The sequence below is a fragment of the Rhinichthys klamathensis genome, unplaced genomic scaffold (genome assembly GCF_029890125.1).
Source record: "Rhinichthys klamathensis goyatoka isolate OS25496 unplaced genomic scaffold, OSU_Roscu_1.1 h1tg000127l_1, whole genome shotgun sequence".
NCBI lineage: Eukaryota > Metazoa > Chordata > Actinopteri > Cypriniformes > Leuciscidae > Rhinichthys > Rhinichthys klamathensis.
The window spans coordinates 4,519,998-4,535,428 of NW_026606664.1; the positions used below are offsets into that span (position 1 = coordinate 4,519,998).

At 35.5% G+C, this 15,431-nt stretch overlaps 1 protein-coding gene across 4 annotated transcripts in view; it reads left to right on the plus strand.

Moving 5' to 3' along the window:
* lrp1ba (low density lipoprotein receptor-related protein 1Ba) overlaps positions 1–15,431 on the plus strand; it is a 320,154-nt gene that overhangs the window by 247,676 nt on the left and 57,047 nt on the right. For all 4 annotated transcript variants that reach the window (XM_056256617.1, XM_056256618.1, XM_056256619.1 and 1 more), the window contains 11 exons: positions 1,128–1,250; positions 2,406–2,546; positions 3,233–3,420; positions 4,886–5,069; positions 8,452–8,537; positions 10,240–10,362; positions 13,611–13,792; positions 13,891–14,090; positions 14,172–14,360; positions 14,471–14,619; positions 14,758–14,851. In XM_056256617.1, the coding sequence (XP_056112592.1) occupies positions 1,128–1,250; positions 2,406–2,546; positions 3,233–3,420; positions 4,886–5,069; positions 8,452–8,537; positions 10,240–10,362; positions 13,611–13,792; positions 13,891–14,090; positions 14,172–14,360; positions 14,471–14,619; positions 14,758–14,851 (1,659 nt within the window). The remainder of the gene's footprint in view (positions 1–1,127; positions 1,251–2,405; positions 2,547–3,232; positions 3,421–4,885; positions 5,070–8,451; positions 8,538–10,239; positions 10,363–13,610; positions 13,793–13,890; positions 14,091–14,171; positions 14,361–14,470; positions 14,620–14,757; positions 14,852–15,431) is intronic.

Below are 15,431 nucleotides of genomic sequence, written 5' to 3' on the forward strand. Positions count from 1 at the left end.
GCGTATACAACAACGTGTTCCAGATCCTGCCAATATCCAGCAACTTCGCACAGCCATTGAAGAGGAGTGGACCAACATTCCAGAGGCCACAATCAACAACCTTTTATTTTATTTTTCGGGGGTGTCCCCCGGACCCCCCCAATACAATAAGACTGCACGTTTTAGAGTGGTGTTTTATTGGGGCCAGCCTAAGGCACACCTGTGCAATAATCATGCTGTCTAATCAGCATCTTGATATGCCAGCCACACCTGTGAGGTGGATGGATTATCTCGGCAAAGGAGAAGTGCTCACTAACACAGATTTAGACAGATTTGTGAACAATATTTGAGAGAAATAGGCTTTTTGTGTACATAGAAAAAGTCTTAGATCTTTGAGTTCAGCTCATGAAAAATGGGGGCAAAATCAAAAGTGTTGCGTTTATAATTTTGTAATTTACATTTATTCATTGAGCTGACGCTTTTATCCAAATGTAATTTAAAGTTGGGAAACATTAGATTTTATGAATTTATGTTTCTTATATTTATGCATGAATACTTTAAAATGTCTAAATTCCTTGACAGTGTCTATATATATATATATATATAAAATCCATTTAATTTTATATCATATGTTGTTTTCATTATTTTACCTTAAATGTAAAAAGAAAATAGTAATAGAGGTTTTTATTTTATTTATTTATTTATTTTTATTTTAGGTCATACATTGTTTTATTTGTTTTACTACACATCTTAAATGTAAAAAAAGCGATCCAGGAATTTATTTATTATCTATCATCTATTTACGTGATACGTTATTTTCGTTATTTTACTTTTTTTTCTTAAATGTAGAAGAAAAGTTATCTGGGCATCTATTCTATTCTATTCTATTCTATTCTATTCTATTCTATTCTATTCTATTCTATCCTATCCTATCCTATCCTGTTCTGTTCTGTTCTATGCACACTAATTAACACCACTGTTGGATTTTAAGGTGTCAGATTTTGCCGATCTGCTGTCCCTGAGTTTTCCGACTCACAACCAAAATAATTGGGGATTTTAGACAAGTCTCAGGTGTCTATTACACCCTCCTCCTTTTATCCTAACACATAACTAACTTCCTGTTTGTTCCTGTTCCTCTCTTTAATAAGCTCCAAACAACACGTGCACTGAAAGCACATTCCAGTGTCGGAACCAGAACTGCGTCCCGCGGCGTTTTGTGTGTGACCATGACGACGACTGCGGAGACGGTTCTGACGAGTCTCTTGAATGCGGTAAGCGGCTCGTGTTTCTCGATTCATTAGTTTCTGCTGAAAATGACCATCCCTTTGCGCCCTGTTTAATGTGGTGTAATTATGCTGGCCTGGCACAACATTAATTGGACGTTTCGATGGCTGGAATGCATGCACTTAGTGTGCCATACCTCAGATCTAAGAATAAACATGCTAACTCACAATAATTAACTGAAATATATCTGTTCATTTATTTTATTTATAGTATTTTTTCCTTTTAAATCAGCGTAAATCAAAGTGAGTTTAACTAATTCTGTCATGATGTATTAATACAATAGTTTTATCTCATTTAGTGATGAGAATTTGATTGAAAAAAACTGTACATAGTTATCATTTAAATAATGCTAAAATGCAACATTTATGTGGTCTTAAAAATCGGCTTTATTGTACCTTTGTGCAGTGTGGCATTTGAGACTTTCTCCTCATAATTGTGACTTTATATCACAGTGTGACAATTTTGGATTTTTTTCGCAATAGGTTTTTGTATCTTGCAATCATGACTTTTTCATAATATGACTAGATCTCGCAATTTGACTTAATTTCTTGCAGTTTGCGACTTTTTTCTCCCATTGTGACTTGCTATCACAAAATGTGACACTTTTCTCTTCATGTGACTTTCTCACAATTCTGACTATTTTCACAATATGACTTTATATCTCGCAATGTCGACTGTGTCTCCCATTGTGACTCTATGTGAGTATGTCCCATAAGTGTGACTTGCATTGTGACTTCATAACTTTATATCATACAGTGACACTATTTCTTTCTTTTATAATTCTACACAGTATTAACTTAATCTCAGTAATAAGGGTTATCTCAGTAATATGGTGACCGATATATCACACATACATGTTTGAAACAGTAACTGCTGTAACTTTTTGCCTCGTTGTTTTACATTCACTGTAAAAAAATATAATCAATAAGTTATGACGTGTTTTTACATTGCTTTAATTCATCAAAATAAGTTAAGCAATATTAAAAAAAATATATATAAGTTATACAAGATCGAACAAATTTTTTAAGTCAGTTTAATGTAATTTAAGTTGAAATGACTTACAAATCCAAGTTGATTGTAATAATTTAAGGCAGCAACTTTTTTTTACAGTGTTCCCTTCCTGTCATACTCTTTCTCTCTAGAGTACCGTTTGTGCAAAGAGGAGGAGTTCCGCTGCGCAGACGGGCGGTGTTTATTGAGAGCTCAATGGGAATGTGACGGCTTCCCCGACTGTCTGGACCAATCAGACGAGCTGCCACTCAACCCAAAGTGTTCCGCTGCAGGCGAGTCCCTCTCATATGTCACGCACCCCGTTTGACTGACAGGATCCAGGGTTCCGTCCCATATGGGATTTGTCAGAACACCTGGTCCTCCCCGTTTGCGTCTTGTACCCCTGCCAGTACCACCTGAGGTGGGCAGAGAGGTGCTGATGAAACTGCTGCGCCCCTGTTCTTCAGTTTTTGGTTTCAGGGCAAACATATGCCATTCATGTTAACAGATGCCATTACTGTTCCCAGCCAAGCTCATTAAGAAACATTTTATGTTTATATTTCTGAGGGGAAATTCAATTCAGATGTTTACAACATGTTTACAGTACAACTTTAAAACACTCATTTGGACCAGCAGGCAATCATCTAGCAACCAACCTCAACCACCTAGCACCCGCATAGTAACTCTAGGTAAAACATTATATGTAAAAACATTATGTGATCAATAAGTTATGACAAAGTATGTTTTTGCATTGCTTTACTCATCAATATAAGTTAGTAAAAGATACGACTAATTTTTTAAGTAGTTGGCATGACTTACAAATCCAAGTTGATTCTACTTAAAAATTTAAGACAGCAACCTTTTTTTACAGTGTAGAAACGTGCTACAGTCCACCCAGAACACCACTTCAGTTCTTTGTCATCTGATGGTTTTGTCCATTTCTGTCTCCTTTTTTTTCTCTCGCTGCTCCCTGTTTTAGAAAGTTTGTGCAACGGTTCGGTTTTCATGTGCGCAAACGGCCGCTGTGTTCCACTGGGGAGCGTGTGTAATCAGCATGACGACTGCGGGGACCGATCGGACGAGAGGAACTGCCACGTTAATGAGTGTTTAAACCGTAAAGTCAGCGGCTGTACCCAGGACTGTCAAGACCTACCCGTGGGATACAAGGTGTGTGAGAGAGCACATTTTTCATGCTCTACGAGGTTTTTCTTCCCACGAATTAAGTGTCTGGTTCAACTTGAGGTCCGTTCCGCACTAAAAAAAATGAGAGATGAAACGTCGACCTACGAATGCGAAGGAATGTTTTTGTTTTTCCAGCAAATCTTCGGTAAACCTCATTAGCAGGCTTTAGCGGCTACGACAATATTGAAAAAGTCTGCACAAACAAATCGTTCAAAGCAATAATATACGTTTTTTACATTCCGCAGATGTTTAATAGTACTTGGCGCCACATCCGTGGAAAATGTTATGATCCTATTTCCAGTGATTTCACAACTTTTATCCGTTGAATGTATAAACAGGTGCTAAATCGTGTATGCTAAATATTTAGAGCTTGAGAAAATCAGTTGATTTAGTGAACAGCAGGAGAATGACATGTAAGGCACAGTGGGTTTTTTTGTGGGAGTGTGACACACACACACACACACACACACACACACACACAGCGAGTGGCAGATCGAACAGCCTCGTTTGGCAGACGTCTCAGAATACAGGCATAGTCCTTTGACAGCCTCGCTGACTTTAGAAACAGGCAGTCAAGGGCACTGCGGCTCCAAACAAACAATAATTTAGTTTTTCTTGCTTATTTTAACTTCTGTTACAGCAAAATTAATATAAAAAGCATAGCTGTAATGAAGGACTAAACTAATGATCTAGAAATGTTACAAACATCGTTTTGTTTCACTGCTCACTTCCTGTCCATAAATTTCTGTGAATCTCAAGAAAATTTGCCATGGTCATTTTACTCTAAAGTCAATTAGAAAAAATTGATTAAGAAAATAAAGTTAAATAAAATAATTTAAATACAGTTATATATGTATGTGTGTGTGTGTGCGCCTGATATATAAATATAATGCATTTGGCTCTTAATGACAATTTTGCATTGCATAATAATATAATAATAATAATAATAACTATTTGACTATATTAATAATTAAATATTAATTATAATCATATTTAGACTTGACTATAATAATAATTAAATATTAATTATAATATTATTTGCTTTATTTAATATAAAACTGTTCATTCTTTAGTTATTTCTAATAATAATTAGCATTTATTTTATAAGAAATTTGATGTAATTCGATTTATGTTATTATTTATTTATTTATTAAATATAAACCAGATGAACAATATTTGTTTGTGAGACTTGCAAACAAATATTTGCTTTGCACTTATTTATTTCATTTTACTTAATTATTTATAATAATATTATTATTATGAATATGTTATAAATATATTATTATTATTGTTATATAATAATTTAGAATTAATGTATACAAAATTAATACTATAAATAGATTACATATATATATATATATATAAAGATTATTTTGTGGTGAAAACACCACACATTCTTGACAGATCTTTTTGTAAGAATCATCCACAAGTATGTTTTTTTTTTTTCTAGTGTGCGTGCTGGCCTGGGTTTCGTCTGAAAAACGATGGCAGGACTTGCATCGACGTGGATGAATGTTCCGAGAAGTTTCCCTGCAGTCACCAGTGCATCAACACCTACGGATCTTTTCACTGCCTGTGTGCCGATGGGTACCAGCGTCCCGCCAGTAACCCGCACAGCTGCAGGTCTCTCTCAGGTACGTCTGCTCCATTCAGCAGCACAGGTGTGAATTAGCTCCCGTGGACCCTCACAAAGATTTTACTGTCATATTTGCACAGAAACACCCCACACACCGAGAACACACATACTGAGCCTTGTTGCGACTTATATTTAGAGGAAAGCAACAGGAGGTTGAAGACAATTAGTTCTTCAGCTGGAGATGAGCTCTGATTGGCTAAGAGCAGATCCAGGTGTGACATATGGCATCTGCCTCGAGTTATTTACTGCATAAAAGACACTCATTTAGTGCTTGCTCACAAACACCACTGACATGCAAAGAAGCCACTTACAAAAACTGCCAAAGATTGTAAAAAGATTGCATTTTTGACATGGTACTATGGTAATACCATGTTTTTTGGACATCCTAATATCATATACTGTAACAAGCACCGTCCTTCGGATGAGACGTAGAACCGAGGTCCTGACTCTCTGTGGTCATTAAAAATCCCATGGCACTTCTCGTAAAAGAGTAGGGGTGTAACCCCGGTGTCCTGGCCATATTCCACTCATTGGCCTCCTAATAATCCCCATCCACTGAATTGGCTCTATCACTGTGTCTCGTCTCTCCACCTGTAGCTGGTGTGTGGTGAGCGCACTGGCGCCATTGTACTGTGGCTGTGGTCGCGTCATCCAAGTGGATGCTGCACACTGGTGGTGGCTGAGGAGAGATCCCCTGAAATGACTGTAAAGTGCTTTGGGTGTACAGTAGTACATATGAAAGCTCCATATAAATGGCTCATTCATTCATTCATTCATTCATTCATATGGGTCAATATGGTTCGATGTTGATGTTTTTTTTTGTTGTTTTTTGCTTGTCCACAGAATTTGTTTCCCTTTGTAAATAAAATATTGTGCTTGTATTTTGTTTTTATTCTCTCTCTTTGTTTGTTTTAGATGTTTAGATTTCAATTGACAATGTATTATTAAAAAAACTGAAAAGTTATGCGGCAACTCTGTTACCATTACTTTTTTCCCCATTATACATTAATGGTTAATGATAAATGATAAAAATAATAATAATTATACTTTATAATAATGCTTTCACAAATTGTACTCAAAGACAAGCTAAAGTCTCCTGCGTTTTGTTGCTTTATCTTTTTAAAGTGTCTTAAAATATCAACCCTGTTACCATGATGTTATATAGTGAACAATTTATATTTATTTTGAAGTAGTATAATATAATTAATATTTAAATATGATTATATCATATTTAAATAATTTTCAATGTTTTAAAAATGTTTTATATAAAGAAAATTAAGTTTTATTGCTTTGATCTTTTTAAAGTTTCTTAAAACATCAACCCCTCTACCATGATAATGTATAGTGAGCAATTGGTATTTTTTTCTAGTAATATAACTTAAATATAATTCTATAATATTTAAAATAATTTTCTTTAGACAAAACATTTTTAATATATATATATATATATATATTTTGCTTTATTTTTTGAAGTATCTTAAAATATTATCAACCCTGCTATCATGATATTGTATAGTGAACAATTTATATTTATTTCTAGTAATACAACTTAAATATAAATATAATTTTTTAACATTTACAATAATTTTCTTTAGACAAAACACTTTTAAAATAATAAATAAACATTGTTTTTTGCTTTATTTTTTTAAAAGTATCTTAAAATGTTATCAACCCTTCTACCATGATATTGTATAGTGAACAATTGATATTTATTTTTAGTAATATAATTAAAATGTAATGTAATATGTCATTTAAAAAATATACTTTTAGAATATATGCAATCATTGTTAATGTTTTTAAAAAAAAATTGTCTAAAGAAAATTACATTTTATTGTGTTATATTTTAAAATATCTTGACATGTCAACCCTGTTACCATATTTATTTTATTTTTAACAATTGATATTTTTGAAAAACATATATGTCGATATATATCAGTAAAGTTCTCTTTCTAATAAGCAGGTTTTAGTTTCATGACCTTGAACACAAGGTTTGTAATGTCAAATTATAATCCTAAAACTTTTTTTAAAAACCTATTTTGAAGGCATTAAGTCTGAAAATGTATTTTATATATATATATATATATATATATATATATATACACTACCGTTCAAAAGTTTGGGGTCAGTGAGAATTTTATTTTTATTTTTTGGAGGAAAGAAATCAATACTTTTATTTATCAAGGAATAATTAATTTGATCGAAAGTGACAGTAAAGACATTTATAATGTTACAAAAGTCTTTTGAACTTCCTATTCATCAAAGAATCAAAAACAAAACAAAAAAAACTGTACAACTGACAGACCAACAACTGTTTCAACATTGATAATAATAATAAATGTTTCTTGAGCATCAAATCCTCATATTATACTGATTTGTGAAGGATCATTTGACACTGAAGACACTGACACTGGTGATGCTGAAAATTCAGCTTTGATCACAGGAATACATTACACTTTACTATATATTCACACAGAAAACAGCTGATTTACACTGGAATAATATTTAATACTATAACCGATTTTTGTTGTATTTTTAATCAAATAAGCGCAGCCATGGTTAGCAGAAGAGAATTCTTTTAAAAGTATTTAAAATCGCACCGACCCCAAACTTTTGAACGGTAGTGTATATGTGATATGTTTATTTATACACAGAAGAATGTTCTTTCATAGAATGGTCCACAGTATTTTTTGAAGTACTAGGATCATAGTTTATTTCAAGTACCATGGTATTACCTTCCATCGCAGTACTTTTATGTCAGTGTCTCTCCTTCACAGAAATGCGCCTATAAGCACTCACACACACGCATACTCAAGTAATAAAGCTCTGTTAGCGAATGACTGACATGTCTAAGTCCCAGTCTTGACAGGAAGTGGATGTTCAAGTGTTGGCAGCTCACAGGAAATCGATTTCAAGTCATCAAACTGAAGTTGCAGTCGTGTCTTGCAGCCAGAATAATCCATTGAGCAACACAAACACTTATTAAAAGGCTTTTTAAAGTATTTGAAATCCAAGTATATCCATACAACAGAATATTACGAATTCCAAAGTTCTTTTTTTCACTTATAGTCACAGAGGATTAAAGTAAGACAATGTTTTGTGGGTAACAAGTATTAATTGCATTTTATTTATACACGTATGTAAGAAATATTTTGTGTGTATATATACACACAAAATATTTCTTCTTCAAAAAAATATATACAGTATATATATATATATATATACTTTTTTTTAAGCAGAAGAAGAAGAAGAAGAAATATTTTGGGGGAAATGTTTTATTTCTTGTTTAATGTTTTATTATATATCTTTATTATCTTGCATAACATAAAATAACAATATCATATAAATAAAATATATTTAAAAAACATGTCTCTCTTTTCCAGCGGAGGAGCCTTTTCTTATTCTTGCTGACCACCATGAAATCAGAAAAATCAGTCTGGATGGATCAAACTACACTCTTCTTAAACAGGTATGACAAGTAAAGCTCTCTAAAACAATTTTCTTCTTATACAATTGTTAAAAATCACTTCTTATTGTCATTTTTGTGCTCACAGATGCCATCCGGTTTAGATTAAACTCATTAGCGTGTTCCCATAACTCCATATTCTCATGTAATTTCATAAAAATACACATGCTCAGAGCATATGGAGATTAATGTAGACATACCATCCAAAAGCTCTGAGGGAAGCACAGTATCAAGAGCCACCTGTGATGCTTTATAGAAATTCACAAGCTCAACTTGAGTCTGAAACAGCGTTTTAGACACTTGATTGGCGTGGATATAGACGCCTGGGAATATTTGCACGCGGAAAAGGTCATATTGTGACTGGAATCATAACTATTCCTTCTTAAATGATCATGAAACATTGTAAGTTATGGCTCCTTTAATCATTCCTAACTGGTAAATATATCATCACCGTAATGAACACAATCCGTTATAGTCTTTAAATCTGTATGAAGCCCCTTGTCTGTGCAAAAAGGAACCATGACGGATTTGGCTCTGAAGGGACCGTCGGATAAGAAACCCTCTCACGGCCCGTGTGTGAGGAGATTGAGCGGCTTGCCATCGAAGGAGCAGTTAAAAATGCACGCTTGGGTTGATTCATCAGTCAGAGACTCCATCAGTTTGATTTAAAAGGTCTAGTCCAGCAAATTAGATCTAAACGCGGCGGGTGGTTTTGAGACAACGAGAGAATGTGAGAGACCCCTACTGAGAAAGTGATTGGCTCCGGTCTTAGCAGTGCATGATGGGAAGTTTCTGTCAGACGGAGGAAGTCTCACTCTTATTTTTAACGAATGTAGTGAAAATAAAAAGCCAATAAGACAGGTATCTAGAAAGTGGCTAGATGATGCTATGATGAGTCTTGGACTTGCTGTTTGATGTTGTTGTTTTTTTGTTTTGTTTTTTTAATTAACTTTTATAAAGGTCTTTTGTTCGCTTAAATGAAATAGTTTGAATGGATTTGAAAACATAAAATGATTTAGAGACGTGGCCTAGCAAATAGTGTTCTTGTTAGCGAAGGAAAGTCGAGTCTGGCTTGGCAATGTTTTCTGATTGTAAACTTCTCCATTGCTTTTTGTCCTCTTTATACTTGCTTTCTCTTCAATTTTATTAACTTAAATTAATAATAAATGACATTATTATATTATAACTACATTTTTTGAGTGCTATTGCATTTGAAACATTTAAATTCATTTAATAATTTAAAGTTTTTTTTGTAAAAAAACGGTAGAAAGTGAACAGAAAAACTGGAAACGTTTTGAATTAGCATTTATTTTGATATTTTAATTTCAGTTGAAGTTTTAGTAATTGTATGTGCTTTTTGTCATTTTGTTAGTTTGTTTTCGTTTTTAAAATATTTATATTTATTCTTCTATAGTCTATAGTTCTTTAGTCTATATTTAGTACTTCGACTTATTTTCCTTCAGTTACTGTAGTTGTCAAGTTTTAGTTTTTCATCTAATATTTATATTTAAAAGTTTTTATTAAAGACGGATGGCCTGGATCTCACTATTTCAATATTATTCTTCAGGTGAAGTGCAAAGTGAGAATGTATCCACTATAAAAAAAAATAAAAAAATAAACCCCCTTACTGAGTCTCTCTTTAAAATTCCATCTGTCAATCTCACACTTTGACTGTCTCTCTCTCTCTGTCTTTCTCTCTCTGCAGGGACTCAGTAATGTCATCTCTCTAGACTTTGACTACAGGAAAGAGTTGATCTATTGGATTGACACTAGCAGACCCAGCGGACGCCGAATAAACAGAATGCGCCTGAATGGAAGTGACCTCAAGGTACATCCATGAGAATGTGTGTGTGTTTATGCTAAATTTACTCTTGAAATCACCCAGAATTGCCCAGATTGACATATGCAAATACCCTCTGCCCCTGGGTAAATTTGATTCACGTCACCTCTTTACGGGAGCAATTTATATTGTGTAATTGATGGATTCCAATAGGGAAAAAGCAGACACATTCGCATCACTCCAACAAATAAATAAAAGCTTATTCGATTTTTTTTTTTTTTTTTTTTTTTTAAGAATAACTGGTATTTCTGGTATGGAATGAGCCAGGTTTGAAATGACAGACAATGTGTGTGTATGTGTGAGGGTGTATGTCTACTCGCTTCACTCCATCAATGCCCTTGTGTATATTACTCAGGGCAGAAAACGGGCATAGTGTGCCAGCCTTGCCCTGCTGGGCCGCCAGAGCTCGTTATGTTTAATATCGAGCCATAATGGCTCATTAAGCTTGATTGAACTTTGGATCTTGAACTGATTTATGATAGTTTGCTATAGTACAGAGGAGAGAGAGAGAGGAGAGAGAGAGAGAGAGAGAGAGAGAGAGAGAGAGAGAGAGAGAGAGAGAGAGAGAGAGAGAGAGAGAGAGAGAGAGAGAGAGAGAGAGAGAGAGAGAGAGAGAGAGAGAGACCTTCTGTGGAGGCAATGAAGGTAGGTGATAAAAGCCACTCTCAATGTTAGAGTTAAAGGCAAAATGAATTCACAATAGATAATGGGGCTTTTTTTTCATAGGACATTGATGAAAAGAATATGATAAATATATACAACAAAAGATTCAGAGAGTGATTGACACTGCTGGGGTAGTTTGCATTGCTAGGTACAAAATGCTCTTGGTAAATGCTTTGAATGTATGCAAACGAGTTTGGAATGTTTTTGTTTGTTTTTATCGCAGTTTCACAGACGTTGAAACTTTACGATCATTCTACGCTATGTGCCTATCACATCATATGCACTCGAAGCAAGCTGCGCAATGTATCGCGTGAAGATACTCTAGTAGCAATACCAGTTTCAACCACTGGGGGAAATACGGAAATGCAAAACCATCAACTTATTTTGGTGGCCAAAACGTGTGTGTGTGCAAGCTTTAATGGCTTAATCTAAAATCGCTTACTTCCTTACTATATAGTAGTCCAAAAACAGTATGTGACAAAAGTAGTATGTTTCCGAATTCACAGTACTCATAAAAGAGTAGGCAAAAAGCACCCTGGTGACCTACTACTTGTGCATAAGTGTGCGTTTGATGGACACTTTACTTTCCCATGATGCCACGGGAGAGGATTTATGAATGAAAGCAAAGCGATGCAACTGATGCTGGTAGGTCACATGATAATGACAGCAAAATACTTTTTAGCGGTTATGAATAACTTATTCAAAATAAGTACCTACTCAAAAGAGAGAATGCAATTTCGGACACAGCCAATGATTTTTAATGAGATTAGTTTGATATCAGCACTGTGAGTATTTTAAGGCAATCATGTCTGCTTTTTTATTTGAATTAAGCTTAAATGTTATGTAAATTATGAGAATTGTGCCATGCAAAGTGATTTTTTTGGGCATGTTTGTGTCATTACCTGATTTGCATACCACATTTTTTTGGAAAATAAGTGACTATAAGCACCGAGTCACATTTTTTTTTATTACATTCCTAAATAATGTAAAATACTGGTAAAGGAAACAAAATATTTACAAACACTATAACCGTATAAACATGTATTTTCGTCCACCTCACTCCACAACAAATTTAACGGTATTCAGAACAGAACCAGAATGAAAAATGTAAGTATAAAACAAACATAAATTATAGTGACATTCATTATAAAAAAACTTTTATAAAGCCCAGACAAATGTATTTAAATTGAAACTGAAACTATCGGCGTGTGGGTGATGCGCTATACAAATGAACTTGGGCTCATGTACCTCTCTCACTCAGCACAAATGCTTACCATTAATCACATTACATAAGTATTTGGAATACAAGTTCCAAAATGTTTTAGGTGATAAACGTGACTTATGTTTTAGAAAATGCAGTAATTGCTTCTAAATCATCATAGAATCTGGTGCTAAAACATCATAGAGAGCAGGTGCAAATAATTGACTTCACATAATTGAATTCATCAATCTTGTTGCTATTTTTTGCTTTCCCAGTTCAAAATGATATACACTTTCACCCTGTGGCGTATTCCTAACATTCACCTGAAGATGCTAGTTTTCCCGGTGAGCACAGCATCAAGAATACCTGTGATGTCAAAATTCATCACGGCTAGGCTAGTTTTAATTAGCGCTGATGGTACAACCCAGTCTGAGGCAAAATGTCTTTAATGTTCATCTCTAATGTTCATCAGCTTGCTGAATGTTACTCTTACTCGTAAAGTGCTAGGCAGGGGGCACCAGCAACCAAGAGCGAAAATGATTAAAAGCACTGGATTGTCTGCCAGCTGGGAAGAGTATTGTTTATGCCAAACAGGCAGTTTCTGTGATCAGTATGAGAAGTGAAATGATGTGAAGTGCATTTTTTTTGTGTTAAACTTCTTAATTTTAGAACTTTTCTTGTCATTTTCTGGGAGTTTGAAGTGCCGTTAATGAGCAGTTATGTAGCCTGCTGATAATTAGCAATAATGTATGAGTCTTGCGCAGCAGTTCTCAAATGGATTGGTTTCAGGACCCCGATTTAAGTGCACAACTCTAGAGGTTATCAAAGCCTTGCATTTATCATTTTATTTAAAGAAACAAAGCCCTTTATTTACAAGCTGTTGAATGCTGTTGTAGTAGTTTTACTTTTTTCAGTGAAAACGTGCTAATTTCCTGCTAACCATTTTTGTGGACCAGTTGAGAACCACACATCTAGAGGTTATTATATCGTTGACTTTTATTTGTTTTGTTCGAGAAAACAAAGACTACATTTTATCTTTAATGAACTTTATTGTTCTTTTATTGAACACTAATTGCCATTCTTAGCAAGTGAGTGCCAGAATTAGGATTATAACACAAATTTCTGTTTGTTTTCCTTTATTGTGTTAAATAGTAGCTTTTCAATTCCTACCATGACAACAGCTGGCAAGAAGGACTTACTTTTATAAGACTGTAGTTCAGCAAGCAAAATACAGTGTACAACTGCATCTCACACTTGCCATTCTGAGCTTTTCTTCCAGGGAGCATTTGTCCCCTGCGACACTAGCTGTGGATAAATCCATGAGGATAATCAGCCAAAAGAGACCAACTGTGCTTGACTGGTGTTTTCTCAGGTGGTTCACAGGACGTCGGTCCCCAGTGCTCTCGCTGTCGACTGGATAGGCAAGAACTTGTACTGGTGTGACGGCGAGAGAAAGACCCTCGAGGTGGCGAAAGCTAATGGACTCTACCCGACCGTACTGCTGAGGTCAGGATTGAGAAATCCAACCGCTCTGGCTCTCGACTCTCTGACGGGGTAAATGATGCTTAATATTGCTTAAGATCTTCAATCCCACAATACCTTTAAGAAGCATTGCACCATTTAAAGCCACATTTATTCCCATTGGGCCTTAGATATGTGTTCTGGATCGACTGCTGCGAGCAGTCCCAAATTGGACGGATCGGGATGGACGGCAACAAGCCACGTGTCATAATTGATACAGAAATACGTGCTCCCTCAGCCTTGACCATTGACCACATCAACAAAAGGATCTACTGGGCTGATGAGAACCATATCTTATTTTCGAATATGGATGGTACAAAAAGACACAAAGGTAAGCGTCGTCTTGTCTCGAATCAAATCTCGTCTTGTCTCGAATTGTCCTTGATAAGATTCTCTTAATTCCATTTTCCAGTCCCCATCAAGGACATAGGTGGCGTAACCGGTCTCGCATTGTTTGAGGACTTCATCTACTGGAGCGACCAGAAGTCGAAAACCCTCAGTCGCTCTCACAAGATGTCCGGCGGCCAATACACAGAACTCCTCAGCTCCTGGCAGACCATTCGAGACATTAAAGTCTACCATCCGCTCCGACAGCCTGACGGTATTACAGCGAGAAGCTCTTCTGTCAGCTTGGATAAGTCTTCAGGGCTAGAGTCAGGACTTTCATGTTGTTTTGGGCTTGTTTTTTTATTGTGTGTTGTTTGTCCTCAGTGCCAAAGCATCAGTGTCAGGTGACTAATGGAGGGTGCAGTCACCTATGCCTTCTTTCCCCTGGTGGGGGATACAAGTGTGCCTGCCCTACACACTTCTACCTGGCAAACGACAACAAAACCTGTCTGTCTAACTGCACCGCTAGCCAGGTGCGACTTACTAATTACTTCAGGAGCCTGAATTTCACTGTAGCTCAACTACTCTTGGCACCACTTTCAACTACCAATTTTATCCAGTGTGCTACTCGATAAATAGTTGTTCAAAAGATTATTTCTCTGTGTGTGTAGTTCCGCTGTGGAACGGATGAGTGTATTCCCTTCTGGTGGAAATGCGACACAGTGGACGACTGCGGAGACGGATCCGACGAGCCGGCAGATTGCCGTAAGTAACCAAACATGGTGGCAAACAGCCAAACTGAGCAATACCAGTGAAATATACGTCATTATAGCGCCTTGTAGTGTCGTTACAACTCACAATCTAGTAAGCTGCCTACCTAGAGAGCCTTTTAAGGGATAGTTGGAGAGGTTTATATTACTTGAATGTACACTACCTCGCAAGGCATTTTCAGACAAAAGACATTTTGCAAGCTAGGCATAAGACATGCCAAACATGTATTTCATTCAATACTGTTCTAATCGAAAATGTACTATTTTACAGTGTTACATGCTAACATCACACTCTGTTGGAATCGGTTCTGATTTGCTTCTTTGTTGGTAGTAGACAGCGAGTAGTAGACAGCGAGAAAAGCTCCCTAGGTTGAGATTGTTAACAGAAAGGAAAATTTGAATCTTTAAGTGACTCCACAATCAATCGCCATTTCTTTAAACTCAGCTGAAAGAAAGAAATTGAGTTGAGGACAGGAAAATGTTTTTGTCACAACTTATTCCTGTAATTTTCATTGCCGGAGTGATTCTTTTTGAATAAAGATTTGTCTGTCATCAAGGTTATATTCAAGTGTATT